Consider the following 19592-nt stretch of genomic DNA (forward strand, 5'->3'; position numbering starts at 1 on the left):
CGTAGAGGCTTTTGAAAGAACATTTGTGAAAAATTGGAATTAATTTAAATGACCAAATGAAATTATGTATTAAACAGGATATAATTAGGGTACCACTGTTTTGAAAAGAAAAGAAAATTCCACAAAATTGCATATTCTAAATGGTTGCTTTAACGTACCCAGTTCATGAATGTAGACAATGGTTACTTACAAACTGAAAGCAGCTGCGCACACTGGGCTCGATATTGCTCCCTCCGAAAGATGCCACCTCACCCAGCTGCCTGGGGATCTGAATGGCGTCGTGCAGGAGGAGGCCGAGGCGCCGTTGGTCACAGAAGCCTGTGGCACTGGCCACCTCTCTGAATAAAACTAGAGTATAAGAGGAAATGATGAGCAAAATGGGTAACAGAAACAAAACCATCATGTTTTGATAAAAAAAAAAACATATCCACACTGAAAGATCCAAATTAATTTTCTTACCAAAAAATCTTACCAACCCCTAAGTTTAGAATGGTCTGCTGTGCAGTTTCTAGGTGAGTAAACATTTATTTCTGAGCAGGTTAAGCGAAATACCCCAGCTAAGTTTATGGATAAATAAGCAGATAACCTCATCTTTTAGTTCCAAAAATGCAGATAACTTTCAGAGTAAGTAGCCATAGCGTTTATTAGATATGGACGCAAGTAGGTTGACAAGGAAAATATTTCTCTGGGATAAACACAATCTTGGTCCTTGGTCTAAAGATATATGCAAACTGTTTTGTAAATATGGGTTTGGGGAGTTGTTTTCTAATAATTAAAAGCTGAATATTGGTTTGTTTAAAGAATCTGTGGTCGTTAAAGATAAAGAGAAGTGGGCTAACGATATATGGGCTAAGCCAAAATTGCGTATTTTTGTGATGGTAAAAGCAGAATATGGCACAGAGAATTATGTTGTATAATAACTTGTCCAGAAGGCAAATATCTCTGTGTGCTCAAGTGAGATCTGGTGTTTTACCTTTGACTTTTGAAACAGGACGATATGTTAATTTAGAAGAGGAAAAACGAATCTGTCCCATGTGTTGTTTGAATGATATAGAAAATGAGTTCCATTTTTGCTTTCTACTGTCCATTTTATTGTGAACAGCGTGATTTTTTTGTTTTGTAAGATAAAACCAGAGATTGATTTTGTAAATATGGATGATGCTCAAAGATTGAGATGGCTGTTCACATATGAAACATAAATTAGCCAACTATCTTGAGAAAGACTGGGAGAAGAGGAAAAAAGCTCTTTATCGAGATGATTTGTAGATGAGGATTTGTTTGTATATTCTGTGTGTGTGTGTGTGTGTGTGTGTGTGTGTGTGTGTATGTATACATGTGTGTACGTATTTATTTGTACTCATGTATTTCTACCGAATGATTTGTATATGCGACCGGAAGATGTTTGTAAATTAAGTTTGTAGTGTCTTGTAATCCCATGTGGGATGGGCCAAATGTTTGGCATGACACAGAAATAAAAAATTGAACTGAACTGAACATAGCAACATAAGGGGCTTTCGCACCGGGTAGTTCTAGGAACTTAATTCTAGGAACTAGCCAGCAGGGTGGTTCCCAGAGAACTAATGGTTCCCTTGGAAGGTTAAGAGGCCCATCTATCACTGTTTTCCATGTTCGTAGAGTTAGTTTGTGGAGTAAATATATAGGCTATAATCTGTGTGCTTACACAGCTTTTATAAAAATGGCGGGTGCTGGTGTTTTGCGTGCATTCGGCCAATCACGTACACTTACGTCACAGATAGTTCCTATACTGCTGGTTTAGACCCTACTCTTACCCCTTTTCCACCAAAAACGAACTGGTTGGAACTGGTGCTGGTTCAAAGTTGGTTCGGAGTTGGTTCAACTTGCGAACCTTCTCAGAACCTGTTTGTTTTTCCACTGACTAGAGCGCCCAGCGAACGACGTCGTTACGTCACTGTGTACGTCGCCATACATCCTAGCTAGAAACGCTTGCAAGTACAACATTACTTTGGGATTATCTCTAACTCGTGAACCAAGAAGGCTTTAAAAACAATTGAAATATGTAAGTCTTTTAATCTTTTCCTTTGATATGTAATCTTTTCTGATTAGTTATGTACTCCTGTCTTGTGTTTTTTTTTCCATTTATTTGTTCTATATTGTGACTGTTTTCTCCTTTGTTTACATAACGTTTTCAATAAAAAAATTGATTAAAAAAAACTAGAAACGCTTGCGCCAACTTCAAGCATAACAATTACAATGGCGGACTACATCGTGTTTCTGCAAATGTTTCTCCTGGCTTTGCGATCCTATATTATGTCAGAAAATATGTTATCTAAACCCGCCCCCAGCCCCCGACGTAAGCATGACGTGGTAAAAGAACGGTTCTAGTCCAGCAAAGAGTTGGTGCCGCTTTGGAACCAGTTTTCCTGGCCGAGAACCGGTTCTTTGGCTGTCGAAACACAAAGAACCGGTTCGCGTGCAGGCACCGGCTCCGAACCGGCTCTCAAAATGCGTTGGTGGAAAAGGGGTATCTGAAGTAGGAGGTAATTTAGTTCCTCCAAAAGGAGTTCCTAGAACAAAAATTGTTCCTAGTTCCTGTGGTGCGAACACACCAAAATCTAGGTACTTCCGCCTATATTTCTAGGAACTATAGGGGCTTTCGCATCGCGTAGTTCTAGGAACTAACCCCCAGGGTGGCTCCCCGAGAACTAATGGTTCCCCTAGGAACGTTTTCCTGGTTGCATTCGCACCGCCAGTAGGAACTCTGAAGTGACGTAAGCCGTGGTTGTTCTTGTGACTTATTTTGACGGCGCTGAGAATGCCAGAGCGTGAGCTCACACTGCTCGCATTCTCTGTGTTTATTAGTTTACAATTTGTCTAACAGTCCTGTCTAATACGTTATTAGATAGAACTGTTATACATAGAAAGTAGACGTAATGAAAAGGTATTAGCATAGGTATTATCATGTTTCGCTTGGTCCCCTCAAAGTTGCGTTGGAAATTCTCCTCAGCGTAAAGGTTAATAGGCCCATCTATCACTGTTTTCCATGTTCGTAGAGTTAAGTTTCTGGAGTAAATATATAGGCTATAATATGTGTGTGTACACAGCCTTTTAAAAAAATGACGGGTGCTACTAGTGTTTCACATGCGTTCGGCCAATCAGCATACACTAACTTCACGGATAGTTCCTATTGTGCTGGTTTAGACCATACTCTGCTGAAGTAGGAGCTAAGTTAGTTCCTCCAAAAGGAGTTCCTAGAACTAAAATCGTTCCTAGTTCCTTCCTGCTGTGCAAACACGTAATATATATGAACTTTTAAAGGTAATCAGCTAACCAAGCTAGTTCTTTTTATTGTTGCAGTTTTATTCAATTTAAATACCAAAATGTTAGTGAGAAGAAAAATAAAACAAACTTTTTGACATCGGTCATGCTCATCTTTGCTCGTTCCTTTGAAGGTATCTTTAGTAAAACAGCTCTATATTTAACAAAGCACATACAAAAGACCTGAACCAGAAGAGATGCAACCTGTTTTATAGAATACGGAAGTTTGTTGCGCATAAACCCCATTAACCAAGAGTTCATGGTATATGGGATGGTAGGTTAACCTTCATTTCTGGAATACCCCCAGCTGTTGCACTATACTGTGTGCTAGATATACTCCAAAAGAGCAAACTCCAAAGCTTTACAACAGCGTTTACAGCAGTGCTATTAACAACTAAACAATGACAACATGCTACAAGACTCTGCCAACACCTGAGAGAGCTCTAAACTGCTAGTAGTACATTTTCTGTAAACCAAACAAATATCTTGGTTCTAATTATGACATGGAGAAGAGGAAAAAAATAGAAAAGGGGAAACGCATAAGACAAGCAGAAAAACTTACATCTGTACTTATCTTCAAGGTGAGCTTTGCACAAACAAATTATTCCTGTTTTGAAGGATAGGGTACGAATCTTGCCAGCTCGTCCTCTGCGGGGAAAAAATAAAATAACAAGGTGACAAATGACTAAAGCAAGACCGACAATTGCTTTTTTAAAATCTTTTTTGCAGATAACAGTCAAGATCAGAAACAAAACAACTCTAGATGTTTCTGTACCACATTTAAGTTTAATGTTGTACACATGACTTAATGCTGTTTATATGTTTGAAACTATGTGAACTATATGTAAAACATGTTTTATTTATTAAATATGTACCGAAATTTAATCAATACATATCATCCGTAGCATTTGTTATTTCTTGTACAGTTTAGTAAACTTCTCAAATAAATTCAAATCAAAATTAAAGCCCGAAATATATCAAGACTCCTATTTTGAAATGTCTATGCTTTACTACTTCCAGTTTCTCGTTCAAAAAGATGAGGAAGATAAAATATGCATGCTTACAACTATCTACAGCCCATTACAATGTAAACACAATAAAGTTAACATTAGGGGTGTAATAACGTATATTGTGTCACAATATATCGCAATACAAAACTGCAACAATATGTATTATGTATAGTTCACCCAAAATGAAAGTTAAGACAGATTTAATTTAGCCACAAATATGGTAAACCCAGAAGGCCACATATTTGTGCTTCCATGCTTACGAATTATTATAAATAATAAATGTAAAAAATACATTATTTAATAAATTACAATATTTAAAATGTTTTAAATATATGTAGTCAGGGACAAAGTTTTATTAATCTTATGTTATAAAAAAAGTGTTTTTATATTAGTATTTATTAATATTTTATATTAAAATATTTATATTAGGGCGTACCACAATTCCCGTTTTTAGTTCTCAAGTTTAAAATTAGAAAACGTTTTAAGTACCCAATGGAACCCTGGCGACTGCATTTCTTCATCCCATCTTCTGAGAAAAACATTGCTTTGCAAGACAATCTAGGTAAAAAACAGGCGTAGAATGAAAAGACCTCTAACGTTTTTCTCTCAGTTTACTTTGGGGGAAAGACAGGGGTCTTCTGTGGAATCTATCACCTCCATGTACAAACACTGCATGATTTATGGCTCAGTGTGAATCTACAGAGAAACATGCTGAGTACCAATTGAGTCCAACTCCTTGATTCTCTCTGACTCATGTGTTCTAATATTTAAAAGGATTAGTTCATCCCAAATTTGAAACTCTTTCATCATTTACTTGCACTCATGTTGTTCCAACCACATATGACCTGCTTTCGATAATGGAACTATTCCATAACATCTTAAACACGTAAAGCAACAACAAAAAGTGAAACGTACGTATCATAAACGTTGAGCAGCCAGTTGAGACACATGTCCACGCAGAGAGGCACGTTGACCAGGCTGCTGTGCTGCTGCTCCAGGCGGTCGTAGATGCTGGTCAGACAGTTGATCACCTGCATGATGTCCATGAATTGCTCATTCTGTTTCAGATTGTGCTGCTCAAAGGCCTCACAGGCTGCAGACATGCCCAGAAGATCCACTGTGCACAGAAAAATGCAAAATTTGATAAAGTGCTCTGATAACAATTATGTTTATTCAATTCGTTTTTTGAAATATAAACATTTTAAAGGAGGCTGTCATAAAAACTTATTTTCATGACGGAATAATTCAAATATATTAAATAAGCTCCTCTCTAGAGTTCATTTTTCTAGCTTACTAGCGAGTTTATGGACATTGAATGGCTTTCCTGAGGTAAACATGACGTGACAGTGTTTACAAGCTGTTTTATTGACATCTTTCCAAGCTTTAAACAATGATTGAGTGATTACATGAGACAATACTTTCAAGAACTTGTACTGCATCTTTCAACATACCTTCTGATGTTCATTCTTATTTATTTATTTTAGGGATGTGCCGATATTTACGAAAAGTTACGCCGATATCAATAATTCTTTATATTTGAAAGCTGATAAATCTAAATCCAAATTCTTATATAAAATTGTTATTACAAAATCAAGCCTGAACACAATAAATAAATTAAAATGAGAATTGAGTAAAACCGAGAAAGCAATATTTTGAACCCAGCCCTAGAAGTTATAGCGGAGTGGAGTTTCATTCATCTCAGCAGGGTCAGGGTTTGGAAGCAGTAACAGACCGTACCGTTTGCTTTAGGAAACCCTGTTGTGTAATCAAATGTGTGGGAAACTAGTCATTCTAAAAAAAAAAATTTATTTTCTTTATTATTTACAACTTACTATGAAATCTGACGGAGAAAGAAGCAAATTCTAACCCTTTCCTCTTCACAAAATGTTTCTCTGAGACATGGTTTGAGCCTAAATAAAGACTTATTTAGCTTATTGTCATGAGTAGAATGAATGTTTAGAAAAAAACTGAAAACAGATTAACAGGGTTGTGTGATTGCAAAGAGTAAGTTGTGTGAACTCACAGCAGAGAGCTTTCTGCATTCGTCTGAGCTTCATTGCCGTCCTGTATGCTGAGAATCGTACGTTGTTGAGATCCGCTGTTTAGCACGAGAAAATGGGACATGTTCATTTTAGCAAACCGTTCATGCAACATTTCATTACTGTCACAGTAAAACCTCTCATCTCTGCATCTGACAATTTCTATTTTTGATCTTATTTGTTGGGATCTGAAAAACAGGCAGCAGAGACATCAAGCTAGTATCATCAAATTAGTCTTTTCCATTTTTTATCCATTGATCAAAAATGTTTCAACTAACAATCTGACATTTTACTTAAGGGCAATGACACTAGAACAAAGATTACTGCAAATGTGAGAGATCTAACTCCTTCATAGCAACGTTGTGCTATTTGGCAAAAACTATTTTTTTTACAGCTTTTCGACAGTTTATCTACGCATATTTATATAACAATATATCATTCATTTTATGTATTACATGAATCAAATACTTTACAGACACTATTGCCAGGTTTAAATGTACATTAAAACCATTAAAAAGTTTGGCTACATTAATTAGATAAAAAATACAGTAAGAAAATTTCAAACTGTGAAATTTTGTTAGAATTTAAAATACTTGCTTTGTATTTTAATATATTTTAAAATGTAATTTATTCCTGTTATCAAAACTGAATTTTCAGCATCATTACTCCAGTCTTCAGTCACATGATCCTTCAGAAATCATTCTAATATGCTGATTTGCTACTCAAGACATTTTTTATTAAAAATGTTGAAAAACAGTTTTATTCAGTATTTTTTGATGAACAGAGCATTTATTTGAAACAAAAACTTTTTGTAAATGTAAAATTATTTAAAGTCACTTTTTATCAATTTAATGAATCCTTGCTGAATAATTAATGCATTCCTTAAAAATAAAAAAACCTTCTGTGGTGTGCTTTAGTGTATATATTCATTTGTTATCACGAAGACATTTTAATACACAGTAAAATGCAACATGAAGACCTCCATTAACATTTTTAGCATCATGTTTGGAAAGTCACCAGCAAGATCATCATGAACATGCTATTAATATTCAATACATCATCCAGCTCTACTTCATGGACATCAGACTTGAATCAGGCCTACCTAATGACTGGTACAGTTCTGCCATCTTTGGGTGGTCCCAACATGTTGTTTGGGTCTGGTGACTGAACGAAAAGACAAGGTGAATTACAATAAACAGTACCTCTCTCTGAAAAACATGCTTTAGAAAGGCACTTTTCCACTGCATTGTACGGCTCACTTTTGGGGGGTTTGGTACCTGGTACTTTTTTTAGTGCAACCTCCAAGCAAACCATACCGATACTAAAATGTGACGTGTAAACACTGCAGATCACTGATTGGTCAGAGAGAATCGTCACTACCAGCGTCATTGGATTTGCGACACAAGACACCAAACCCGCTAGATTTAAATAGTCAGCAACAGCCACCGCAGTATCATTTGTTCGCACACCTTTTTTAAACGACCGTCGCACGCAACTTGAAAAAAGAAATGGCTGTATCGTGGTCAGTAGACAAGATGGAGGCGCAACTATAACGATCAGTCTATAATCCCAGCCACTTTAAAGCGGTACTAAACTGCAGTGGAAAAAGCAAACCGAGCCGAGTCGTACCACGCAGTGGAAAAGCGCCATAATAAACACATACCAAAAGCCAACAAAATGAGGCATAAGCGCCATTAACAAAAGGCACTACAACATCCATAAATGTGTTCATGACTCATATTTAGTGCTCGAGACAGTGTCATCCTCCATCTAAAGTTATATAGATTATGACAGTGATAAAGTGTGGTGGAGAGCCTTGAGTCTTTTTACATCCAACAATAAATCTTTGTAGTCCTCAAACTCAAGAATAGCTCAATTATGTTCTTCAAATAAAGGTCATTTTCAACAGATACTCAAGCACATTGATTTAACACATCTGTTAAAGTAGAACTATCACGCCAATGACATACTACGGTATGTTAGACATGCTGTCTATGATAACACGTCTCATTTAAAAGAACAGTTCAAAGGTGAACATTCAGTCATTTACTGATCCTTATATTGTTTCAAACCTGTGTGACTATTTTGTGGAAGAACATACATTTTACAAGGTTGTCCTGGCCTGGCTATTATTTTGAGTATGATGGAATAAAAAATAATAAAAATATGGGACTCTAAAAAAGGCAGCATAAACATAACCCCAATTCCAGAAAAGTTGGGACATTGTAAAATTTAATAAAATCAAGAATCTGTGATTTGTTCACCCTCTTTAACCTTTATTTAAAGGTGCTCTAAGCGATGTCACGTGTTTTTTAGGCCAAAACTTTTTTTGTCACATACAGCAAACATCTCCTCACTAACCGCTGGCTGCCTGTCCCCTGAACACACTGTAAAAAACCGCGGTCTCTGCAGACACCCCAGGCTCCACAAGCGGCAACAAAAACAAACTGGGCTTACCCGCACCATGAAACATAACAAACTGTTCCAGCCAATGACCGACAAGAATGGTTTGGGGGCGGGGTTTGGGGGGTTAGTGTGCGGAGGAGGAGGAGGGAGGGTCTAGCTAGCCTCCGTTTTGTTTGACAATAGTTCGAACGTCAACAAGAAGTGATGTCACCCAGGATCGCTTAGAGAACCTTTAACTGAGAAAAGTACAAAGAAAAGAGTTCCAATCTTTTCACTGGCCAAATTATTTGTATTTTGTAAATATAAACAAATTTTGATTTTGAGGGCTGCAACACACTCCGAAAAAGTTGGGACAGAGGCAAAATAAAAGTGAAAAGATTATAGAGTCTCCAAGTTAAATATCCGGTTTTACTTTTTACACTAACTTATCAGTGTTCCTGCTGCATGTGGATTTGGCAGTGACTGAAAACTTCTAAAAACTCTAGCTGGTGGGGCTTAAATCACCAAAAGCTTGTTTCTCATCATTGCAACTCATCATTTTATCTGATATTTTACATGAATAAATATTTTAGAGTCCATTGTTTAGATCAGTGATTCCCAACCCGGGGGTCGACTAACTCACTCTAGTTTTTAGGTTACAAGTAGGGGTGAAACATTTTCCGGTTGGTTAGTCTTACAGTTTAATATTTTAATCATCATTTGATTAACAGGATTCGAAAAACTCATGGCAGATACCGTCTAGCTTTATTCAAAGTTAGCAACAGTATCATGCAGGCACAGCATGCAACGTGAGTTTCATTTTGTGTGAAAACATGGAGGAAAGAAGCGAGGTTTTACAACCTATACAACCGAGTGCTGAGGGAAATGTTCCATTTGCGCCATTTACATTTTCATTCAGACTGTCTGTGGTTTTTGTTCGTGTAAAATCAGACCAAATTTTGATGCGCTATAGTCATTTTTTACCGGTTGATAAACTAAGCTAATGTGCATTCAAAAAATCTAAACAATTTGGATAAGGCATCTAAAATTATTCTTGGAGCTTATAGAATACCTATAACCCGTTTCTTTAAAATGGTTTAAAGGCTGAAATGTGAGGTTTAACATTTTATAAATCTTTTTGTCAATACCTTTTTTGAACGTGGTTCATGTTAGTAGATAACATTATGTTGCAACTTAAGTCACACACAACCAACACTCTTGTAAATGTTAATGCAGGGCTCGAATTTCGGCGCGGGATTGCGGTTATTGTGCATAATTCTAATCATTCCCGCAGGTCTCCCATTTATAATGTGGGAAATTCCCGCAATCGTAATCCACACAGATAATAAAATCAAATCATTCTTTTAACAACTATCTTCCAGACGCAATTTCACAAACAGCGTGAGTGTTCAGCGGTGCCGCGCGTCTTCTATCTCTTCTCATAATGTGTTGTGCAAGGCAGGCATCAAGCGCTGCGGCGATAATAGGCTACACACTCGCGTTTTGGAGTCGGGACCATAGATAGACCGTAAGGTCGGGACATGACGGAATATTCACTTGCACAATCGGGCCAGCAGTGCATCGTGACTGAAGTCTTTTTAAGTCTTACCAGTTTAAACATTCAAGCGATTTTAAACTAATCAGTGCTCGCGCGCTCTCCGAGATTATTTTCTATGCGCACATTCATAGAAAATCCGCCTCAAAAACAGCTGACCAGTAACTATTTTTCGCGGATTATATTGCTTTAACACGCAAAATTGTCAATTTCGGTCTTTGTGAGTAGGCTATACTCTATAGTCGGTTTTGTCTTTAATAAGCATAAAACGCATGCCAGTATAATGAACACAGGATCCGTGCACTAGCTCTTAAAGTGACGGAAGCCATATGTGTCTGTCATTAATTTTGTTGTCAAAACAACAAAAGATGGCTTTAAGTTAAAGGAATCAGGTTTAATAGCCTATGTATTTAATTTATTCAGGACTAAAATACTACCCAGTGTTATTTTCCATTTGATTACTTTATTCAGTATCTGTATATGAATACTACTGTTAGACCTATTCAAAAACTTTTCTCTTTAATTGTCTTTATTTGTATCTTTATTCTATTGTATTTATTTGTGCTACTTTTTTCAATTTAATTAAACAACTTAAATCAAGCTTCCTTGTGATGTGTAAATTCTTAACAACAATATTACCCCATTGTAAAAATGCAATGAGCGCAAACATTTAGGCAAGATAAATGTAATAATTTTGAATTTTAGAAAAAAGGTTGGGAAGCACTGGGTTAGCCTAGATCCTACTTGTGATCATGGGAGAAGTTTTGAGCATCTTTGTTGTACTGGGTCCTCTTCATTTAAATCTTAAAAGAAGGGAGTCCATTTCTATATTCAGAACAGTGCCTGACTGTTTTGTTACAATGGCTCTAAATGAATCCATTAGTGGAAATGCAATTTACACTACTGAGATGCCTTGTTTTGAAGTGTTGCTATGGGCCAGGATGTTTGTGATTTTGGGCTTAAGCCAGCCAAGTGGCTCTGCAGAATTCTAATAAGGTGGAGAAACTTCAAAACTATAAATTATACCCAGCCCCTACAGTGTTAAAGCAGGAAAAAAAACACCATCAACAAAAATTAGATGAAAGTGAACTTTCATGCATTTTTTTCTTCCAAAATAAAAAAAATCTGAAAAAGTCAGAGGGGTCAAAATGAAAGAACTTTAAAAGGAGTTGTGGGAAAACATCAGTGTCTCTGAAATGCAAACATTATGGGGTGAAACCATCAGGGCCGGATTAACCATTAGGGCAACTGGGCACTTGCCCAGAGGCCCACGAAATCTAAGGGGCCCTGGGCACCAGGGGCGGAGTGGTAATCGGGAGAGTAGGGAGTTTCCCCTGGTGGGCCTGTAGTGTTTCGAGGCCGCGAGGGCCGGTCTGATAAAATGTATTCATTGCAAGTTCGCCATGCGCACTTATGGCCCAAGCGAGGGGAAGAAAAAATATATTTTAGATAACGGAGCGTATATTTGCACTAAGTGCCTGTCTTTTTAGTAAAAAGACGCGCGTCACTGAATAGCTACAGTGACGTAGGTCGTAGCGCGTGAAGTGTTTAAAAGCAGCTTTTGATGCGCTCGACCCGAGTTCGAATCCGTCTTTTGCCGAACTCTCTCTTCTCCCTTTTCCCAACACATATGAGATGTAAAATGTATAACCTTACCCAACATAAAGGTCTCTAGCGTTATATTTTGCCAACGAACTAAAATCGAAACCATGATGGCTTTGTGCCTTTATAAAACAGCACAAGACTTTAAGAATAGGCATCCTGTTTGTGCTGGGTGATTTAAAGAAAAGTGTGCACTTTGCTCACGCGATCAGCATGGTTATCAGGTGTTTTCTCCTAAATAAAAGCTCAAGGGTTTATTTCTTGCAAGTAAAGAAATTAGGACAAAAGTATTTTAATTTTCCTGTATTATAGTGTAATGTAGACTAAAATATACTTTTAAAATATTCATTTTCATTTATAGGCTATGGATTTTACTAGGGATGCACCGAATATTCGGCCACCGAAAATTTTCGGCCGAAAATGGCCCAAAAGTGCATTTTCGGTTTTCGGCCGAAAGACTTTTATCACCGAAACAATACGGCCGAAATGTTGTGATGACGCAAACAGAAACCGCGACCTGCACGTACTTGTCTGAAGCAAGCAACGTGTCTGCGGTGTGTATTTCAGTATATCTGAACCCGCGAGGAGACGGAAGCCTTGTTTATACTTTCGCCTTCCTCCGCAGCGCGAGTCTCCACAGAGCGCGCGCACCTCTCCAAACGGTCGAGGTGTTTATACTTGACGCGATCGCCGTTGTACTATTCTTAGAAACGACAGGGGACGACTCAAGTAACTGTCCTCTAACCATCAGGAATCGGTGAGAAGAAGATAAACACGTGACAATGTTTATTTTTTAGTATACCACCACCAATACAAAAATAATCATGTAAAACCCAGTAAACCCTGAGATTATTACTTGTGACATTACAAAAAAAATATGTATATGGGAACATGTATGTATACAACTAAATTAACGCTCTTGAATATTTTCTAATTTCACTAAACATATTTCATTAAGTTTCATGTACATTTGTATTAAACATTGACCTTTGTTCATTAAAAAGGCTTTTTTATGCTAGTGTATGCTCATTTTTAAAAATGTAAGCAACTAATTTAGACGTGCAAACTGGGTGCTGGTGTGATGAGAAGTTCGTGCTCGCCTTTGGTTTTATGAGAGAAGAACATTTAATTTTAAAACCTTTCTGCAGGCCAGTAGATTATTATTTAATGTACACATGAGTGGGGTCAAGTTAAACATTTTAGTTTGAATTTGATTTTATACTGTGCATTGTTGCAATGTGCTAAATAAATATTTGCATAATTTGTAATTGATTTATTCTTTGAAAATTTTATATTAATTTATGCAATTGCAATGCCTTGATTTTAGTGAAGTTTGTACACAGTCATCATAGCCATAAATGCAATGGTACTTATAATTGGCATAATTTCTTTCGGTGTTTCGGTTTTCGGCCTTGGTTTCCTCTTTTTCGGTTTTCGGTTTCGGACAAGAATTTTCATTTCGGTGCATCCCTAGATTTTACGTCATAGGAATAATTATATAAATCATTATTAGATTATTATAATAATTGTTTGGCATCCTAAAACACCATTGATAATGTAATGTAGACTGAGACTCTCATAACTAAAAAGATGTTTGAGCCCTCTTTATTTTCCTGGTACAAATCAATGCTTTTTCTTTGTTCAACGAGCAGTTCATGGGTTGAAGCTCTTAATTTTGATCTCTCAAAGAGCACGAGATTGATGCATTTAACCTTAAAATGTACAACATTTTCTTGCGGGGGAGCATGCCCCCGAACCCCCCTAGAGGCACAGAGGTCCACCCAACATAGCTTTACAAATTCATATGGGAAAGAACGACCATTTATGAACTTTACTCCAGCATAGTACAACAAAGTTCCTTTTAAGTCAGTAAAACTGTAAATGCCATATAAAAATGTCCTTGGATAAAATATACATTTGGCCTGCCTAAGGGGGGGCCTACAAGATATTGTGCCCAGGGGCCTCTGAACTCTTAATCCGGCCCTGGAAACCATACAAAAAAATAAAAAAGCACCATGGTAATACCAATGCCATTTACCATGGGACTGCCAGAGTATTTGTTTTGCTAGGGGTGTTAATCAGCTAACTTGGAACAGGTTTAATAAAAACTGTTTTCTATATTAATACATTTTAAAATATAATTTAATCCTGTGATAGCAAAGCTGAATTTCTAGCATCATTACACCTGTCTTCAGTGTCACATGATCCCTCAGAAATCTTTCTAATATGCTGGTGCTAATATGCTTGGTGCTCAAGAAACAGATTATGTGGAAACTGATTATTTTATGAATAGAAAGTTTGAAAGAACAGCAATTAACAATGCAAAAAACCTTTGAAGGGGTCATATAATGGTACATGCACTTTTAAGTTGATTGTACTGAAATGTGTGTTGGCAGCGCCTGTACACAACCATCATAAAATGATAAAAATCCATCCAGTGTTTTTGTTTTAATCTCCTTATATGTTTTCCCCTGCCTCAAATTGAGCCGTTCGATTTTGTGACGTCACACGCTCGGAAGCCCCTCCCACGAGTGTTGATTGACAGCATCGTTTCAGCACAGACCCACCCTCGCTCGTGAGCCAGCTGTCAATCATAGTCTGCGCGGACCGGCGCGGTCATTGTTGATATGCTGGAGCACTGTCTATGAGCAGAATGGCGTCTAAGCGATTGTGGTGTTCTGTTCTTGGGTGTAATAACGAACACAGCAGTCATTTTAATGTTCCTAAATCCGAACCGCTGAAGACGCAGTGGCTGAGTTTGTTTTTGAAGGGAATATTCCCCAGGAGCAACGTCAATGCTCTCATGTTTGCGCGAATCATTTCTCACCAGACTGCTTTATAAACGAGGGTCAGTATGAGCTGGTTTTGCTAAGAAGCTGCTCATGAAAAAAGGATCGGTACCAGCTATTCGTGTTCCTGCTGAACCTCTAGAACAACTGAAGTGAGTGTACGTTTTATTAACCTTTATATTAATATTTATATTAATCTTTGCAAATCGCTAGCTGCACGCTTCACAATGAATGCGTCTAAGGTTTACACTTAGGGTATATTACGGCATGGTTTCTATGTATGATGTTCCCAATATAATTCATAATCCCACGTTAATACTGAACAACGCGTTATGGTTATTGTGTTACAAACGGTGTACGCACAGAACAGAGAGGCGGGGTGAGCAAAGCTCATTATCATTTAAAGTCATATGCACTGACACGGCGTGCTGAAAACAGAGCTGTTTTTGACCAAGTAAAATAAGTGTTTTCTTACCATACTAATGAGAATTTTTAATTAAAGTATATTACAAACTTTTAATTTAGACCCTAAAGAATCATACTAGCTTGTACAAAAATGGCATTATATGACTCCTTTAAGGTAACTTTAGTTCAATTTAAAGCATCTCCAAATAAAAGCACTAAAAAACATTATTAATTCTAAATTATTATAAAAAAAATAAATAAAAAAAATGTACACTGTAAAAAATTATATGATCAATAAATTATGACAACATATGTTTACATTGCTTGCACTCACCAAATTAAGTTAAGCAATTTTTGTCGCCATCTCTGTTCGAAATCTGCAATTGCAGTTATTCCCGGAATTATCAACTTTACACGGGTTGTGCCTCGGCACGGCACAGCGCGGATGAATCCAATGTTTTGAGGAGAATGTGCGTCTGTCAGTCGCCGCCGGTGTGGATACTGTCATTCAGAATCACAGATTTACTTTTTGGAAGTATGACCAACATAATAATTTTCACCAGAAAATGTCATCTAGTAACATCCACTTTTGTTCTGACCAACTAAGGGAAAAAAGCATAGTAGTAGCCTAAATCGTGCTGATTAATAACGATCGCTTATCATATCACGTCAAACCGTGCAAATTATACTTTGTTCTCAAATTGTTAATATTAACAACATCAGCATTGTGTGACTATATTTAATGCCCTTTCGATATTTATCCTTGTTTTCGGATGGGTCCGGTTGCAGTCTCTTTTTTTCTGTAGCCACTCCGAAGTCCGAAGTCTTTTGCATTTCACAACAGGTAAATCTCCAGTTGTCACTGGTGATTGTCGTTTGAACCTTTCTGGATCCGCCATCAAATTGAAAAGTTTAATTATATCAAGTGCTGTGAGAAAAGGCTATAAATCTCCAACTCCAACATCATCACCTACTAGCCGAGACTCCTCCTTTATGTGTACAGATGTGACGTAATGACGCAAAGACATGCTCGAATTTGAATCGAGCTAAGGCAAGCAGATAGTTTTGAACACTGGCTGGATATGTACTGGCTCAAAAATTTATTTTGGATAATTTTTAACCCAAAAAAGTTACGGAATGCATCTTTAATGTAATTTAAGTTGAAATTACTTAAAGATCTAAGTGGATTGTATATATATATATATATATATATACACACACACACAAAGAAAAACAACGACATGATTTGGTACAAATCAACGAAAGCAAATTATTCAATTAGAATTTAAGGAGTCTTTATCATGCTCAATATTTTCCTGACAGTTATATATATATATATATATATATATATATATATATATTATAAATATACACACACACACACACATACAAACACACTCTATATATATATATATTTTTTTTTTAGAAGGTGTGGTCTTTGATATCAAAAAGTTCGAAAACACGCACAGAATTTCTGGGCATCACAAGCAGCTCACTATAGGCTTTGAGACACAGTCAGTATCTGGCAGCGCCCTCTAGGTTCAGGTAGTCTCAGTAGAGCATGCCAATGGCCTGATGGCAAATTTCCCACTGAGAACACCATACCTGCACATCTCAAGGCACTGCATGAGCGGAAGTACAGCAGTAATGTGGGTTTGGACAAGAAAAAGGAATGCCCACCTACATGCATGAACGCATCTAACAGCACAGTGTACCCACACAAACACGCTTCACGCAGACACCTCTAATTGTGGCTCTTGGTTATGGTTGAATGCAAACGCACCCGTAAGTATGTGGTCAAAACCAAAACAGTTATCTTCTGTGTGGTTTAATGTTAACTTATGGGAAACGCACGAATATGGAGGATCCTTAAGGCCAAGCCTCGTTATAAATAAGGATTTCTATCAAATACACCTCCAAAAACATAAATGACAATATGAACGCCACGTTAGGTTTATCAGTCGGCATGCTGCAAGAAGGGCACAGTAACGTTAGATGCATCAGGAACTATCGATGTGTTTGGCATTAGAAAAATAAACAAATCAAGCGCTGAACTGGCATGTCGCTAAAAGACGTGGACATTCCCCCCTGCACTGGCTCCTTGTAAAAACCGAACAAGCACCTGCTAGGCTGTAAGGAAAACGAGCAAGGAAAAGAAGCAGCGACTATACGGCAGATGGACGAATGCAAAACTCCTTCGGCGTCCTCTACTCGCACGAGCCGACATTTATTCGTGTTAGCATTGCACTTACTTTCTCAAGTTCTCCCTCATCTTGTCTCTTAATAATCGCCGAATCCAACGTGTTTGTTTTTTAAAATCCCAAATGTTGTTAGGGGCGAATCACCTCCGCGGTGTTCCCTCTCTACATGGGAAAAAGCATCCGACTTCCCTGCGATCTCCCTCCGCCAGAGCGGCTCAGACGAGGCGGAGCTTTTCCTCCTGCTCCCTTCCCCCTCCAACTCCTTTCTCTCTCTCTCTCACACACTCGCTCACTTACAGGAGGTGCTTCAAAACCTAGCATGCCACCTCCCTAGACCGCATTTTAGGACATTGCTTGCGTGCGATTCTGAGCATTTTGTGGAAATCGTTTAAATGTCCGATAGCATCAAAAAAATTATTCCTAAAATGCTGGAATGAAATGTTCTAATTTGTTCTTTGCTTAAACAATCGATTATACGTTCGAATTCGAAAGTGCCCACGTGATTCGCCAAGTTGTTAACGTTCGAACGTTTCCGTAATACAAAGGTCAAACCGATATTCTGAACTTAATGATGGCCAACAATGCTCAGTCAACTGTTTAAATCAATCATGCAAACGTTCTGATGACTGCAAATCGGACGTTTGAACTTTGGTCGCCAAAATCGTTCATAGGCTACAACGTTCGAACTCTCCCTTATTAAAAAAGCTTTTAAACCGATCGCCAATGATGCCCAAAAATGCTCAATCAACTTTTAAACTCCACTGGAGGATGGGTCATAAATCCTCGAATCAATCATTCGAACGTTCTGATTATTTCATTGCTCAAATCAAACGTTCAAACGTGTCAACCCCAGACTGTAGAAAAAAAAAAAAATAGGTCAACAGTATGGAAAATAGCCTACTAAGAAAAAAATCTCAAATCAAACGGTAGAAAAAAGTTCACCTATGATGGTCAAAATGCTCGAATCGAATGTGGGATGCTAAAAAATGGAATCCAACATTAGATTAATGCAAAGAAACAAAACAAAAACAATTCATATCTAGCTAGGAAGCTCACTAGGTTTTGAGACACAGCCGCTTAGTGTGAAAATGACCAGTAGGCTATTTACCGTTTTGTTGGGGAGGGCTAGATGGGTTATTTATTCCCTGACAAAAGCTGCATGCTGCCAATGTGCAGGAATCTCATTTTACCAGGCTTACATTTTGCATAAATTTAAAATAAATCGTGATCAACATAATATGCAATAATTTGCTTAGTTTGCTAAATGTATTAGATGGGCTGAAGTTATGAAGGTAATGACTAAATATTCCATAAAAAGTGTATGGGTAAAATATTTCACTGGATAAAACTTTTATAATAACCTTCATTACTGACATTAACAAACATTTAGATCACTAGTGTAGGCTATATATGAATGTCATGAGACTTGGAATCATCCAGTATATTTCATATAAATTAGTAAATGAACTACTGATCTGTTAAGCATTAATGTTTGTTGATAACTTATTAATGAAAGTTATTATAAAGCGATATCCTTTATTGTCCTTCAGCTTATCATATGCAATAGGCTGGAAATAACAAATTCTAGTGCCATCTGACGGAAAGTACTGCTCTGCTTGACCAGCATTCATGACATTCATAATCTATGACAGCATCATTAAGAGTCAGTTCTCTCCTATGAAGTCATATTAATGCACTGCCATGAGCATAAATGCAGCTCTGACTGTATATGAAGCTTGTGCATATACTTTAGAGATTAAATGAGTGATTTTTGAGGATGATATCGATTTTGAGCCACAAAAGCGATGAAACAACACTGGAATGACTATTATAATATACAGTATATAAAAAAATGTGTAGGTTTTTTGGTGTCGGTGACTACTTTCACTCAGAAAGTGCAATTTCACAAATAATTACAAAGAAACAGCAAGTAAAACACTGATTTTAAAATTAAATAGTATTTTTATTTTGGTAAAATATACTCCAATAATCTGTTTTATTTACCGGTTTTATTTTTGATTTAAAAAAAAATGTTTTCAGTGTCTAAGCAAAATGTAAACACCCAAATAGGGTATAGTTTGATAAGCCACACCACTTTAAATTGTCTTCTTAGCAAAGAAAACTTATAGAGGTGAATGTAATATTCATATTCACATAATCACAGGATGTCTGTCATCTATAGAAATGAAAGCATTTATATCATAGAGAAATATGACTTAAAAAGGTACTAAGCTGTGAACGTGTCAAGAGATAAATATATAATAAAAAAAAATGACTATAGTTGAGCCAATGGCACAGCTTACCCCAAA

At 37.1% G+C, this 19592-nt stretch overlaps 1 protein-coding gene across 9 annotated transcripts in view; it reads right to left on the reverse strand.

Annotated features, from left to right (window-relative positions):
- The window catches only part of dmd (dystrophin), a 108296-nt gene that overhangs the window by 18846 nt on the left and 69858 nt on the right, over positions 1-19592 (reverse strand). For 8 of the 9 annotated variants that reach the window (XR_008808321.1, XM_056264551.1, XM_056264547.1 and 5 more), the window contains 5 exons: positions 7449-7510; positions 6331-6405; positions 5223-5424; positions 3860-3945; positions 191-348 (listed from right to left, as the gene is read on the reverse strand). Coding sequence is in view for 8 of the 9 variants with exons in the window: in XM_056264551.1 (XP_056120526.1) it covers positions 191-348; positions 3860-3945; positions 5223-5424; positions 6331-6405; positions 7449-7510 (583 nt within the window). In the remaining variant the exon portion in view is untranslated. Of the gene's footprint in view, positions 1-190; positions 349-3859; positions 3946-5222; positions 5425-6330; positions 6406-7448; positions 7511-17334; positions 17525-19592 lie in introns of those variants that run through there. The other variant, XM_056264550.1, reaches the window with a different exon arrangement.

This window comes from Rhinichthys klamathensis, unplaced genomic scaffold (genome assembly GCF_029890125.1).
Source record: "Rhinichthys klamathensis goyatoka isolate OS25496 unplaced genomic scaffold, OSU_Roscu_1.1 h1tg000222l_1, whole genome shotgun sequence".
Taxonomy (NCBI): domain Eukaryota; kingdom Metazoa; phylum Chordata; class Actinopteri; order Cypriniformes; family Leuciscidae; genus Rhinichthys; species Rhinichthys klamathensis.